Genomic DNA, 15,953 nt, shown 5'->3' with positions numbered 1-15,953 from the left:
CGCAGCGGCGACGCGCCCCTATGTTTAACATAGGGGACGCGTGCGTTTTTTGGGTGGCGTTTTTCGCCACGTGCGTCGTTTCCGACGCTAGCGTCGGACGCAAGAAAATGCAACAAGTTGCATTTTCTGTGCGTCCGATTTTTGTCAAAAACGACGCACGCGTCGCAAAACGCGCGCGTTTTTGCGCGCGTTTGCGCGCGTTTTAACATGCGTCGCGCGTTGCGTCGCCGACGCAGGGCGGCGCAACGCTAATGTGAACGTAGCCTATGATAATTGGTCATTCAGTCCTCTAGGTTCAAGACTCCCCATTCTGAATATCCATTCACATTCTCTCCTTAGAATGGTCTTATCTGTATTTCCACCTCTGGGGTTGATGTTCACCACTTCTATCACAGTAAAGGTCACACTTTTGACATCTCCCCCATGATGGGTTTGTATATGCTTTGCTAGTGGGGTATCCCGGTTGTTTCTGATATCTCCCATATGCTCCCCCACTCGTCTCCTAAATTCCCTTTTTGTTTTACCTATGTAATCTTTTGGGCAAGAGCATTTCGCCATATACACCACCCCTGTAGTTTTACAGTTGGAGAAGTTCCTCTGATAGTACACTTTCCCTGTGGCCGAACTATGAAATGATTTCCCTGGTTCCATCCATCTACACATGCTACAGTTGCCACATTTGAAGAACCCACATGGCTTTCTGTCTAGCCAGGTGCCGCTTGGTTCTGGTCTTCTATATTGGCTATGTACAAGCATGTCTCTGAGCGACTTTCCTTTCCTGAACGTTATGCTGGGGTACTCTTAGTAACTTAGTGTAGTTTTTGAGCACATTGTTCTGTTTTTGTTTTCTTTGTCATTTTTGTCCGTTTTTTGTGGTGTGAACCAGTGTATTGGTTCTTTAGATTTATCAATAAAGATTTATTATTTTAGGATAGTTTATGATAGTCTATTGAGATCCTATTTGGCATTACATTTTCTTCTATATTTTAGTGTTGCAGTTGCCATCACAAGGTTGAGAAGTATAGGTCTTTTATCAGATCAGAGTGTTGGAAGCAGGATCAGAGTGTGATTACCGTAATCGGATCAATTTTCTCACATAAAAAAAAAAAAGTTGCGTGACCCCTCTGTGCCTCCATACTGTAATAGCGCCCCTCTTTGTTCCTTCATGCAGTAGTAGCGCCCCTTCTGTACCTCCACAGTTCATTTGAATTCTAAATGCACCCCCACACAACAATCTCCTCCATTTGTGTTCCCATGGGGTTCTTCTATGCCCAATGAAGAATAAATATTAACTACATCAGCCTGCTTCCATGATGACCAGGCTACCGAGGTGAGTTGCGGAGCAGAGGGCTCCCTGCTCCCCATATCTTCTTACTGCATCCCTGACCTGAGGACACAAATATAGTTGAAAGCAGTTTCTCTCTGGGAGATTTCCAAACTCTCACGGGAGTACAGGAGGTGTACTGTTTCTGGGAGGCTTACGGATATTCCGGGAATTTGTATGTTCTATAAATTTTATTGACAATATAGGGAAATTGCCAAAGCAAAGCCACTTTGTTGCGGAGCGTTCACATTGAATTCTGTATTCCTGTCGGAACATACATTGAAATACTCCTGCAGAACAGGGTCCGGACGCATGTGCCAACGCGGCCATAGATTGTAATGTGAACATTGTAATGTGTAATGAGAACGAATGTGCTCCTACAAGAGGCGGACACTGCTCAATAAAGTGCAGGTCAGAGCACATTCACCCTGCAAACACCATTAGTCTATGGCCCCTTCAGCGCATGTGTCCAGGCCCAGTTTTGAGGGAGACTTCAGACATATACCCCGAGGAGGATACAGAATGCAATGTGACAGACATATGCCCCGACGAGGATACAGACTGCAATGCGACAGACATATGCCCCGACAAGGATACAGAATGCAATGTGACAGACATCCTTATGCCGGGGTCACACTACTGTTTTTATTCTCATCTGAGAAAATTGGTCTGATTATGGAAATCACACTCTGATCAAAGCTTGCTCAGACCGAGACCATAATGTGCTCTGATTTTCTGATGTGAGAAGTTGGAAAAACATTTCTGCAAATCCTACATGCTGCAATGTTTTCCTCTGATCGGCTCCATTGGTCCGAGTGTGATCTGATGTTTTGTTGAATTGCACTCTGACCGAAAATACTTCTCTACGAGCCCTTACAAAGAGTTATAAAAATGGGTGTTTCCAGCACAGGGCTCTGCTGTCTCCGGGCACCGTGATCACCAGCTGCATGCTCTGCCATCTCGGGTGCGTCCTACGGTCAGGGCTGCAAGATCCGCTGTCATGGGACGCCATCCTGCGCCGTCTTGGGGTGCCGTGCCCCACCGTCTCCATACTACATGCTCCGCCGTATTCATGCTGCATCCTCCGCCGTCTCTGTGCTGCATGCACCGCTGTCTCGGGGCACCGTCCTCCACCATCTCCGTGCTGCATGGGGCGCCATGCCCCATTGTCTCCGTGCTGCACGCTCCGCCATTTTGGGGCACCGTCCTCCGCCATCTCCGTGCTGCATGATGCGCCATCCTGTGCCGTGTCGGGGCACCGTGCCCTGCTATCTCAATGCTGCATCCTCTGCTGTCTCCGTGCTGCATCTTCTGCTGTCTCCGTGCTGCATCCTCTGCCGTTTCCGTGCTGTATCCTCTGCTGTCTCCGTGCTGCATCCTCCGCCGTCTCTGTGCTGCATCATCCGCCGTCTCCGTGCTGCATCCTCTGCTGTCTCCGCGCTGTATCCTCTGCCGTCTCCGCGCTGTATCCTCTGCCGTCTCCGTGCTGCATCCTCCGCCGTCTCCGTGTTGCATCCTCCGTCGTCTCCGTGCTGCATCCTCCGCCGTCTACGTGCTGCATCCTCCGCCATCTCCGTGCTGCACCCTCCGCCGTCTCCGTGCTGCATCCTCCGTCGTCTCCGTGCAGTATCCTCTGCTGTCTCCATGCTGTATCCTCTGCCGTCTCCGTGCTGCATTCTCCGCCGTCTCCGTGCTGTATCCTCTGCCGTCTTCGTGCTGCATCCTCCGCCGTCTCCGTGCAGTATCCTCTGCTGTCTCCGTGCTGTATCCTCTGCCTTCTCCGTGCTGCATCCTCTGCCGTCTCCGTGCTGCATCCTCTGCCGTCTCCGTGCTGCATGCTCCGCGTCTCCGTGCTGCATCCTCCGCCGTCTCCGTGCTGCATCCTCCATCGTCTCCGTGCTGCATCCTCCGCCGTCTCCGTGCTGCATCCTCCGCCGTCTCCGTGCTGCATTCTCCGCCGTCTCCGTGCTGTATCCTCTGCCGTCTTCGTGCTGCATCCTCCGCCGTCTCCGTGCAGTATCCTCTGCTGTCTCCGTGCTGTATCCTCTGCCGTCTCCGTGCTGCATCCTCCGCCGTCTCCGTGCTGCATTCTCCGCCGTCTCCGTGCTGTATCCTCTGCCGTCTTCGTGCTGCATCCTCCGCCGTCTCCGTGCAGTATCCTCTGCTGTCTCCGTGCTGTATCCTCTGCCGTCTCCGTGCTGCATCCTCCGCCGTCTCTGTGCTGCATTCTCCGCCGTCTCCGTGCTGCATTCTCCGCCGTTTCCGTGCTGTATCCTCTGCCGTCTTCGTGCTGCATCATCCGCCGTCTCCGTGCAGTATCTTCTGCTGTCTCCGTGCTGTATCCTCTGCCGTCTCCGTGCTGCATCCTCTGCGCTGCATTCTCCGCCGTCTCCGTGCTGCATTCTCCGCCATCTCAGTGTTGCGTCCTCCGCCATCTCAGCCCCCAGACACACTGAGCAGTTGTCAGATGCCACCACATGACCCCATACAATCCCGACAGAATACGGGAAGGAGACCCCGTACAGACGTGTTTGGGCACCTTGGGTTTTTGGAAAAGTTTCTACAGAATAAAATTAAGTCCAGTCACATAAATGGCTTTTCTTTGGTGGACGCACAGATGTCTGCAGGCCCCGGCCACATTAAAGGGAATCTGTCACCCCCAAAATCGAAGGTGAGCTAAGCCCACCAGCATCAGGGGCTTATCTACAGCATTCTGTAATGCTGTAGATAAGCCCCGATGTATCCTGAAAGATGAGAAAAAGAGGTTAGATTATACTCACCCAGGGGCGGTCCTGCTGTGGTCCGGTTCTGGTCTGATGGGCGTCGCGGTCCGGTGCCTCTCATCTTCATACGATGACGTCCTCTTGTCTTCATGCTGCGGCTCCGGCGCAGGCGTACTTTGTCTCCCTGTTGAGGGCAGAGCAAAGTACTGCAGTGCGCAGGTGCTGGGCCTCTCTGACCTTTCCTGCGCCGGAGCCGCAGCGTGAAGACAAGAGGACGTCATCGTATGAAGATAGGAGGCCCCGAACCATTGGACCAGAACAGGACCACAGCAGGACCGCCCCTGGGTGAGTATAATATAACCTCTTTTTCTCACCTTTCAGGATACATCGAGGGCTTATCTATAGCATTACAGAATGCTGTAGATAAGCCCCTGATGCCGGTGGGCTTAGCTCACCCTCGATTTTGGGGGTGACAGGTTCCCTTTTATGTTATTTTACAAGCATTTTGCAGCATCATGTAAGCAGCTGTAGAGCACGGAGCACAAACGCAGCAGAGCGGAGTCTTCCCATATTATCACCGGATGACAGCTTAGCTCTCCCGCATCCTCAGGCGCAGCCGCTCACCGTGCAGGATGCGCGCTCCCGACTGTTTAGCGTTCGCTGTGACGCCGGTTGTCCAGGAGACGCCTCCGCCCTCAGCGCCTGCGCGTGCACGGTCCCTCACACTCCATCCGGGGTCCTGACTCTAACGACGCAGCCGAGACCTAGAGGAGGCTCCCGGTGTGTGCGGCCGGAGAGCGGCTCCCGATGGCCGAGGACGCAGAGTGGGTGCTGGAGAGCGTGCTGGCCTTTCTCGGTTGCCCGGCCTGGTCTGCGCCAGTCAGCGGCTTCATAGAACACAAATGCTCAGGTACCGGGCGCCCTTCTCCCGTCATGCATTGCTGTTATCTGTGCCTGTATACAGCTGTGTGCCCTGTGTACAGCGCTGTGCGGGGTGTGGGCGGTAACACGGGAAAGTAAGTGAACCCTCTCTAGTCCTTGAGCTTGGACAATCGCCAAACGTGCATTCACTAACCCCATGCACCGTGATCGCCAACCCCATGCTCCGTGTTCGCCAACCCCATGTGCCATGATCGCCAACCCCATGTTCGCTGACCCCATGCTCCGTAATCGCCGACCCCATGCTCCGTGTTCGCCAACCCCATGCGCCGTAATCGCCAACCCCATGTGCCATGATCGCCAACCCCATGCTCCGTGTTCGCCAACCCCATGCTCCGTAATCGCCGACCCCATGCTCCGTGTTCGCCAACCCCATGCTCCGTGTTCGCCAACCCCATGCGCCGTAATCGCCAACCCCATGTGCCATGATCGCCAACCCCATGTTCGCCAACCCCATGCGCCGTGAACCCCATTATTATTATTATTATTTATTATTATAGCGCCATTTAGTCCATGGCGCTTTACATGTGAGAAGGGGTATACATAATAAAAACAGGTACAATAATCTTGAACAATACAAGTCACAACTGGTACAGGAGGAGAGAGGACCCTGCCCGCGAGGGCTCACAATCTACAGTAGGCGAGGGCAGAGCTGGTTAAGCAGCGGTTTGGTCGATCGGTGGTTACTGCAGGTTGTAGGCTTGCCGGAAGAGGTAGGTCTTAAAGGGAACCTGTCACCTGAATTTGGTGGGACTGGTTTTGGGTCATATGGGCGGAGTTTTCGGGTGTTTGATTCACCCTTTCCTTACCCGCTGGCTGCATGCTGGCTGCAATATTGGATTGAAGTTCATTCTCTGTCCTCCATAGTACACGCCTGCGCAAAGCAATCTTGCCTTGTGCAGGCGTGTACTACGGAGGACAGAGAATGAACTTCAATCCAATATTGCAGCCAGCATGCAGCCAGAAGGTAAGGAAAGGGTGAATCAAACACCCGAAAACTCCGCCCATATGACCCAAAACCAGTCCCGCCAAATTCAGGTGACAGAGTCCCTTTAAGGTTCTTTTTGAAGAATGCGCTGTTATCGCCAACCCCATGCTCCTTGTTCGCCGACCCCATGCGCCGTCATCGCCAACCCCATGCGCTGTAATCGCCAACCCCATGCTCCATGTTCGCCGACCACATGCGCCGTGATCGCCAACCCCATGCTCCGTGTTCGCTGACCCCAAGCGCCATGATCGACAAGCCCATGCTCCTTTTCCACTTTTGTCTTTTTTTTTTTTTTATTTAAAAAAAAAAAATCCTTTTTAGTTTTGGGTCCTTACATTTGTGTGTCTGTAACTTTTGTTTACTTTTTTCTTTTTACGACCCGCTGAGCATCATAAAGATCTCTCGGAGAACTTATTTTTTCTATTTCTTTCTCCTTGTGCATTTTTCCATTGTAGCGGAGGCATCCAAATGACCTTAGTCACAAGATAAACCAGCCCCACGTCACTGGCAGAGCTGGCGGGCAGATGTCCAGTGGTCATAGGTCTCCGGCATTACCGATGCCTCTTGTGATGCAGTGACCCCTGTGGCAGCTAGGGGGCGCTGTGTGTGCTCCTCGGGATATGCATGGAGGCGTATCTGTTGTGATAATGGTGGTGAAACAGTGATTGGCAGAATTCTGAGTGGCCGATGTTCGCCGCAGAGGGAGTCTGCGTGGTAAGTCTGATGTAATGTTGTTGTTTTGGGACCTGTAGTCCCACAAGTGTTTGTGTAGTTGTAAGGGAGACTTACTAGGCTAGTTATGTGAGATGGGTGGGACAAACTAGCCACACTTCCACACTCCCACCCAGGGGAGTGGTTAAAGGTACAGTGGGGCAAAAAAGTATTTAGTCAGTCAGTAATAGTGCAAGTTCCACCACCTAAAAAGATGAGAGGCGTCTGTAATTTACATCATAGGTAGACCTCAACTATGGGAGACAAACTGAGAAAAAAAAATCCAGAAAATCACATTGTCTGTTTTTTTAACATTTTATTTGCATATTATGGTGGAAAATAAGTATTTGGTCAGAAACAAACAATCAAGATTTCTGGCTCTCACAGACCTGTAACTTCTTCTTTAAGAGTCTCCTCTTTCCTCCACTCATTACCTGTAGTAATGGCACCTGTTTAAACTTGTTATCAGTACAAAAAGACACCTGTGCACACCCTCAAACAGTCTGACTCCAAACTCCACTATGGTGAAGACCAAAGAGCTGTCAAAGGACACCAGAAACAAAATTGTAGCCCTGCACCAGGCTGGGAAGACTGAATCTGCAATAGCCAACCAGCTTGGAGTGAAGAAATCAACAGTGGGAGCAATAATTAGAAAATGGAAGACATACAAGACCACTGATAATCTCCCTCGATCTGGGGCTCCACGCAAAATCCCACCTCGTGGGGTCAGAATGATCACAAGAACGGTGAGCAAAAATCCCAGAACCACGCGGGGGGACCTAGTGAATGAACTGCAGAGAGCTGGGACCAATGTAACAAGGCCTACCATAAGTAACACACTACGCCACCATGGACTCAGATCCTGCAGTGCCAGACGTGTCCCACTGCTTAAGCCAGTACATGTCCGGGCCCGTCTGAAGTTTGCTAGAGAGCATTTGGATGATCCAGCGGAGTTTTGGGAGAATGTCCTATGGTCTGATGAAACCAAACTGGAACTGTTTGGTAGAAACACAACTTGTCGTGTTTGGAGGAAAAAGAATACTGAGTTGCATCCATCAAACACCATACCTACTGTAAAGCATGGTGGTGGAAACATCATGCTTTGGGGCTGTTTCTCTGCAAAGGGGCCAGGACGACTGATCCGGGTACATGAAAGAATGAATGGGGCCATGTATAGTGAGATTTTGAGTGCAAACCTCCTTCCATCAGCAAGGGCATTGAAGATGAAACGTGGCTGGGTCTTTCAACATGACAATGATCCAAAGCACACCGCCAGGGCAACGAAGGAGTGGCTTCGTAAGAAGCATTTCAAGGTCCTGGAGTGGCCTAGCCAGTCTCCAGATCTCAACCCTATAGAAAACCTTTGGAAGGAGTTGAAAGTCCGTGTTGCCAAGCGAAAAGCCAAAAACATCACTGCTCTAGAGGAGATCTGCATGGAGGAATGGGCCAACATACCAACAACAGTGTGTGGCAACCTTGTGAAGACTTACAGAAAACGTTTGACCTCTGTCATTGCCAACAAAGGATATATTACAAAGTATTGAGATGAAATTTTGTTTCTGACCAAATACTTATTTTTCACCATAATATGCAAATAAAATGTTAAAAAAACAGACAATGTGATTTTCTGGATTTTTTTTTCTCAGTTTGTCTCCCATAGTTGAGGTCTACCTATGATGTAAATTACAGACGCCTCTCATCTTTTTAAGTGGTGGAACTTGCACTATTGCTGACTGACTAAATACTTTTTTGCCCCACTGTATATAATGTGACCAGGGTGTGGGTCACATGTTCCTGTGTGGTTCCAGTGTTTGGATCTGGACGGTGCCTATTCCTGGTAGCCTGTGTTGGATTTCCTGGGAGTAGGAGTCCTGAAGAGCACATGGTGGGGCTTCAGACCTGGTGGCCTGGGGTGTAGGACTAACGTCCTGAATAGCACCTGAACAGGCCACATGTGTGGTTCCTGGGTTCCTTTGTTGGAGGACCTGGGAGTAGGCTTCCTGAAGTGCACAAATGTGTTGGATTTCCTGGGAGTAGGAGTCCCGAAGAGCACATGCTGGTGTGTTGGGAGGTCCTGGGAATAGGATCGGAGCCCTGAATAGCGCACAGTAAGACTTTGGTTCTGGATGGTCTGTGTTGGGGAAGCTACCGTCCTTCGGTGGGTCTGGACTGACTAAGATATGCCGCCAGGCAAGTTGGTGATCCCTGTGAGGCAGCTTTCCCGGAAGAGTGGACTGACAAGGAGTCAGCAGGTGGAGCAGGAGCTCCCGTCAGGTACCTATACTGTTGTGAATTCCGCTCTTGGGCTCCCTCCGGTGGTTGTAAGTGGCACTTTTGTGAGTTCTGCTCTTGGTATGGCTGGCTTGGTATGGCTGCTCCTTGGAGTTAGCTGTCTTCAGCTGCTTCCACTGATCGTCTTTTCTGCTCGGCTATTTATGCCTGGCTCTGTCCTTCAGCCAGTGCCACTTGTAAATGGTTCCTGGTTGGATTCACATCTCTTTGGAGTTCCCTGTTATCCTGACCAGTTCTGCAAAGCTAAGTTTTTGCTTGCTCTTTTCTGTTCACAGATTGTGGACTTATCCATTCTGTGCTTCTATGTTTGTCCAGCGTTATCAGTATGAATTAATTCGGTCTTGCTGGAAGCTCTGGGAAGCAGATTTACCCTCCACACCTTTAGTCAGGTGTGGAGATTTTTAGTAAACTCTGCGTGGATTTTTGTAGTCTTTTATACTGACCGCACAGTATTCCATCCTGTCCTATCTATCAAGTTAGACTGGCCTCCTGTGCTTATCCTGGTTTCATTCTGTGTATGTCTTTTCCCTCTCCACTCACAGTCATTATTTGTGGGGCGCTAATCTATCCTTTGGGGATTTTCTCTGAGGCAAGATAGTTTTCCTGCGTCTATCTTTAGGGGTAGTTAGCTCTTAGGCGGTGACGAGGTGCCTAGGGAGAGTTAGGAGCATCCCACATCTACTTCTAGTGTTGTGTTGAGCTTAGGGACTGCGGTCAGTACAGTTACCACTTCCTTCAGAGCTCGTTCCATGTTGCTCCTAAACCACCGCATCATAACACTATACAGACTGTTGGTGCTTGTGATGTTCTATGAACTGTGTGGTCTCCCACGGTAACTGAACGGAGTGAGGTTCGGCGTGTTTAGAGACCACGACCCAGTGTCATGCGCTGTATGTGACTTGGGATATTGGTGAACTGTACGGCGTACGGACACCCATGGTAACTGGGCGAAGTGAGAGGTCCAGCATGTTTAGTGTCTGTGTGACAAAGCCGTATAAGAAGTGTTAAGATAAAGCTGCAAGTTAATATCACCGGTTGGTGCCTGTTGTGTTTTATGAAATGTATAATATGAACTGTACACAACCCGGTTTATGACACTTTAATAAACCGTATGAACCGTTTTGTTTGGAAAAACCGTGCCCGTGTGCTTGAATCCCGTGCCAAGCGAGTGTCCCCCAATACACTCGGTGAGTGCAATCTTACATTCTGTACACTACATAACGCTCACCGAGAGCTCAGTGCACAGTAAGGGAGACCGCAGAAGCGGTAATACTTGGTAACAAACTGCTTTTGGGTGCTGACCTAATTCTGTGCTGAAAACTTACAATGATATGTGATTAAAGCCCGGGACCAAGTGCCGTAATTTATGATGCTGGATCATTATCATGTGGCATTTGAATGGGTTACTATTAACGGGACAATTTGGTCACACAGAGGAAATATGGGGGTCCCCTTTATCAGGAAGAGTAAACAGTGGCTGCAGCCCATGAACCGGTTAATATCTTATACCGGAGATGTTGTGAGCGCCTTGTAATGCCTGATTGGGTAATGTTTAAGTAAAAAGGGCAGCACACTGCAGCGCCAAAACATGCAAACTTGAAAACACGAAATTTGAACTGCATTACTGCACTAGAAATATGAAAAATGAGAGCTTTTAGCGCATAAAAATGGCCATATTTATGTGTACCTCGTAGCCACTTTACGGCATCTCTCTTATACGAGGTCCTACGCTTGACCTACCTCATTGAGAATAAACGTCTCCATCTGAACGGGTACATGTGAAACCTCTTTTTCATATTTCTAGTGCAGTAATGCAGTTCAAATTTCGTGTTTTCAAGTTTGCATGTTTTGGCGCTGCAGTGTGCTGCCCTTTTTACTTAACTATATACGAGTTGGCGACTCTGGGTTCAGCACCTGTTCACACTCAGTCTATGTTTGGATGTGCAGGTCAGGTTTTTGAAATGTATTCTCTAGCCTTCTGATCGTGCACTCCCGCCTCCTAGCCACAGGTGTTTTAATTATAGTAGGTCTAATACCCCTCCACAGAGAGTGAGAATTTGAGTCCAAGAAGAGGTTTCACATGTACCCGTTCAGATGGAGATGTTTATTCTCAATGAGGTAGGTCAAGCGTAGGACCTCGTATAAGAGAGATGCCGTAAAGTGGCTACGAGGTACACATAAATATGGCCATTTTTATGCGCTAAAAGCTCTCATTTTTCATATTTCTAGTGCAGTAATGCAGTTCAAATTTCGTGTTTTCAAGTTTGCATGTTTTGGCGCTGCAGTGTGCTGCCCTTTTTACTTAACTATATACGAGTTGGCGACTCTGGGTTCAGCACCTGTTCACACTCAGTCTATGTTTGGATGTGCAGGTCAGGTTTTTGAAATGATTGGGTAATGTGTCCTCAGTGCTCTGGTCCCAAAGTGATAAAAACTAATAATGGCGACCTACTCGAGATGTGCTGTACCCTGGGAGTAGCTAAAGTTTTCTGAGTTCGAATACAATCTACCACACAGCTGGACAATGTCAGCAGTAATTGGACAATGTCAGAGTGTGCAGGACGGACACCCAAGTGATAACAACCAGTTATCAATTTAGGCCTTACTTCGTTATCTTTGATAGAACACATACTCGGTATAATCTATGGAGCTTTTCATACGTTGCCTTCACCCATGATAGCACACCTGAGAGAGGGATCGGCCCACCAAAGACAGGAAACCTACAGAAATGAAAGGACGGCATCATTCCCCCGCATCAGTTGGTTTCCTGTCCTTGAGCAAAACCTTGTGCTGAAATCCTGCGGTGATGATAGAAGGTAAAAGTCTTATCCAGCCGTATCACGGCATTTGGGAAAGAAGGCTACATGACTGTGGCCCTGGACTTCAGGTCTCTGGAAGCGCCGTTTACAGTGGGCTCCAGTGTATCTGGGGGCGGCAGAGACTAAGATTTGTTGCATGTCTCTAACCGCCACAGGGGGGTTTATTTCCCCCCCTCCCTTTCTTTAAATTAAAACAAAAACAGACCGTTCATTCAGAGCTGTCATCAATCTGAAGATCCTAACCAGTGGATAAATCAAAAGTGCCTGAGAGTTGCCAGTCTGTCAGTGGCTCCAAGAATCTTCACCAAAGTAATAGCCAAGGTGATGTCTACCTTCATGTCTGTAACACCATTACTGTTCCTTACCTAGATGACTTCCTGATAGTGGGGAAATCAGAGGAGCGCTGTGCAACACAACTGGAAGATGTAAGAGTCATCTTAGAAGGTCTTGGCTGGATTTTAAACACAAGAATACAATCATTCATGGTCCTCATTCTAAACTCCAAACTTCAGATTTGTCTTTTGAAAACAGAATAGACAAGGTAGTAGACCTTGCCTCACAGCAATTGAAGTTCCAAAAATGACCCAATATAAGGCAATGTTCCTGTTAGGAACTCTAACATCCTGCATCCCAGGGGTTGATGTGGGCTCAGCTCCACGAGGCAGCTTCAGTGGTAACTTTTGTCTGCACAGAGGTTGCTAAAAGGATGTTTAGAAGAGAAGGTGGAACTTTCTTTAGAAACCAGGAACTCCCTCTCGTGGTGGACAGACAGGGCAAACCTAACATCAGCGGTCAGATAAAGTCAGTGAGTGACATGATCACAACCGATGCGAGCAATTCAGGTGGGGGGGAACACCTGAAAGATCACACAATTCGCCGTCACTCTTCAAGAGGGGTCAGTCATCAAACCTTGAAAGAGTAGGGGCTGGTGAAAGAGCTCTAAAGGGCTTTCTTTCTTTCCTCCTTGCTCGCTATGTCAGTGTCCAGTCAGAGAACCGAGCTACGGTGACGTATATCAACCACCAGCGGGAACAAGGTCTCACTCCCTAATGAAAGCAGCAGACAAACTTTTCCAGCTGCCAGAGTAAGACTTTCTGTCCCTAACAGCGCTGCACATAAAGGGGCATATGACACCAAGGGAGACTTCCTAGTCTGCAAAAGACTGAAACAAGGGGAATAGAGCCTAAACTCCCAGATGTTTCAGCGGATAGTTCACTTGTGGGGGTTGCCAGAAATAGACTTGTTTGCCGACAAACAGAACAGGAAGGTGAGAAAATTTTGTTCACTGAACTCAAGGGAAAACCCTTGTGCAGTAGATGCCCTTCACATCCCTTGGAACATCAGGACTGCCTATGCCTTTCCTCCCATAGCTATGATCCCAGCAGTCTAGAAGAAGATCACGGAGGATCAGGCGAGAGTGATTCTGATTGCACCTTTCTGGCCAAGAAGGCCATGGTTTTCCCTATTGAGGATAATGTCAAAGTCAGATCCATGGATCCTGCTAGAGATCTCAGACCTTCTCACTCAGGGTCCAGTATGCCACTCTCAAGTGAAGGGCTTCCTTGTAGTAGCAATGAATGTGAGAGGGCAATGTTTAGTCGGAAAGGTTTTTTCTTAGGCTTAGTCTCCACTTTGCTAAAGAGTAGAAAGCCTTTAACACCAAAAACTTACAGTAGGAGGTGGAGAAAATGTCTGGAATCTTCAGGGACAGCTTTGGGAAAGAAGGCTCCAGTCGGTTCCATCTTACAGTTCTTTCAGAGGGGTTTGAGCTGGAGTTGGCTACTATTACCCTCAATTTTGAGGTTTCAGCCTTGGGTACATTATACAGCTATAACCTCACGGCTAATAAGTGGGTATCAAGGTTTATAAAATCCTGTGATAGATCCAGGCCAGTCCCAATTCCAGAGATTCCCTCATGGGATTAAAACTTAGTACCTTGACCAAAAATCCATTTGAGCCTTTACAGCAGGGATGGGGAATGTCCCCGCAGCCACTTTTATTGGCCGCGGGCTCTTTAATTCTGCAGAGGTGCATACAGACGACCACTCTGTGGCCCGTCGCTGCCCCCATCATAGACGTCGATACAGTTGAAAATCAGTGATGGAGGAGAGAGCGTCAGATGCTCCCTCTCCCATCACTCCCCCTCTGCTTGTGACTCAGCCGGCGCACGATGACGTCACTTCATCGTGCACCAGCGCTGTATAAGCAGTGGAGCCAATGAGACCGGAGCAGCAGAGCCTGGAGCAGCGCGGGGAATGAGGAGGAGGAGTGAGTGTGTGTGTCTGCACTATACTGTGTTTTGGGGGAGCTGCGCCGGCACTACACTGTGTTGATGGGGAGCTGCACTGTACTGTGTATTGGGGGAATCTGCACTATACTGTGTGTGGGGGGAACTGCAGTATACTGTAATAAACCAAGACAAATACTCCCGGTCTGACACAGTCTATTTAATAACGAGTGTTCCATGACGATCTCCCCTATAGAGCTGTCACATCAGGAGATTTGACTGCTCTATAGACTTCCTGTGACACACTGACAGGAGACAATGGCTCCTGCAGTGTTATCACTGAGGGTTCAATGGCCTCTCACTTTACGGCACTGCTGCGTGGGAATTTTCCCACGCAGCGGTGCTGCAAGTGACAGTATGAACTATACTGCACTCACAGTGGCGGAGATATACATTCCGTCATTGTATCCTGGAGCCCCTGGAGAGCGGTAGCATCTGCCGATGTGACTGCTCTCTACGGGAGATCGTTATGGAAGACTCGTTATTACATGGATTACATCAGATCAGGGAGTATACTGTTGGTTTATTATTTTTAATTTTTTTTTACGGGTGATCAAGGACTTTGGGGATTAGCTGTATGGTGAATATATACTGTATGTTGTATGTACTGTATGTCTATATGGTGTTTTTTTTTTTTTTGTTTGTTTTTTTTTTACACTTGAACACAGCTAGCCGGATGATGGGACAGTAGTAGTCCCATCATCCGGCTACTGTCACTGTAGCAGGCATAGCCGGATGGGACTAGTAGTCCCATCGGAAAATGCCTGACACACACATATAGCCCAGCACACACACACAGACACACACAGCCCCGCACACACACACACACACACAGCCCCGCACATCTCTGCGCGCACACACACACATTCTCCACCCACACACAGTATCCGCCCACACTCCACCAACACCCTCTTCCTCGTCCCGATCTGCAGAGTTTCTCGCAGGCACATCCGCAGCAAAACCATATATCTTTTTTAAACCTGCGGTTTGGCTGCGGATTGCCCTGACACAATGGAAGTCAATGGGTGCAGAAAAGCAGCAGATCCGCAAAAAGAATTTACATGCTGCGGAAAAAAAAAAGCTGCGATTCCTCACATTTTTTTTTTCCGCAGCATGTACACACCCTACACTGCGGATTTGATGCTATTCCGCGCTTCCAAAAGCGCTGCGGATCCGCATCAAAATCCGCAACGTGTGCACATAGCCTAAGCTTGTTTTCACCTTCATGACCAGGCCAAATATTACAAATCTGACCAGTGTCACTTTGTGTGGTAATAACTCTGGAACACTTCAATGGATCCCACTGATTCTGAGCTTGTTTTTTTGTGACATATTGTACTCATGACAATATAACATTTCTTCAATATGACTTGTTTATTTGTGATAAAAATTGAACTTTGGTGAAAATTTGGCAATTTTTCAAGCTTTGAATTTTTATGCCCTTAAATCAGAGAAATATGTCACATAAAATAGTTAATAAATAACATCTCCCACATGTCTACTTTACATCAGCACAAATTTTGAAACAATATTTTTTTGCTAGGAAGTTAAAAGGGGAGAAAAATTAACCAGCAATTTCTCATTTTTTACAACAGCATTTACAAGACCATTTTTTTAGGGACCACATCACATTTGAAGTCCGTTTGAGGGGCATATGACAGAAAATGCCCATAAGTGACACCATTCTAAAAACTGCACCCCTCAAGGTGCTCAAAAAACTTCTTGACTGGATTACCCCTTCAAGCGCTTCACATGAATTACTGGAATGTGGGAAAAAAATAAACATTTAACTTTGTTTTCACAAAAAATGTTACTTTACCCTCCCTGACAGTTATGTCGCTTATCCATGTTATGTAAATAAAAGCTTATA

At 48.4% G+C, this 15,953-nt stretch overlaps 2 protein-coding genes across 3 annotated transcripts in view; one reads left to right on the top strand and one right to left on the bottom strand.

Moving 5' to 3' along the window:
• Positions 1-2,592: 2,592 nt before the first annotated feature.
• On the bottom strand, positions 2,593-3,759 carry LOC138637676 (trichohyalin-like). The gene has a single exon (XM_069726518.1). The coding sequence runs from the start codon at positions 3,757-3,759 to the stop codon at positions 2,593-2,595; it is 1,167 nt and encodes a 388-aa protein (XP_069582619.1).
• A 550-nt stretch (positions 3,760-4,309) lies between these two features.
• The window catches only part of CFAP36 (cilia and flagella associated protein 36), a 62,296-nt gene continuing 50,652 nt past the window's right edge, over positions 4,310-15,953 (top strand). The window contains exon 1 of one of the 2 annotated variants that reach the window (XM_069768923.1): positions 4,310-4,392. In XM_069768923.1, coding sequence (XP_069625024.1) covers positions 4,332-4,392 — 61 coding nt within the window. In that variant the 5' untranslated portion in view covers positions 4,310-4,331. Of the gene's footprint in view, positions 4,393-4,738; positions 4,958-15,953 lie in introns of those variants that run through there. The other variant, XM_069768922.1, reaches the window with a different exon arrangement.

The sequence above is a fragment of the Ranitomeya imitator genome, chromosome 5 (genome assembly GCF_032444005.1).
Source record: "Ranitomeya imitator isolate aRanImi1 chromosome 5, aRanImi1.pri, whole genome shotgun sequence".
Classification (NCBI taxonomy): Eukaryota; Metazoa; Chordata; class Amphibia; order Anura; family Dendrobatidae; genus Ranitomeya; species Ranitomeya imitator.
Note: the sequence above shows the minus strand (reverse complement) of the source record. Positions and strands in the feature narration are given on the sequence as shown.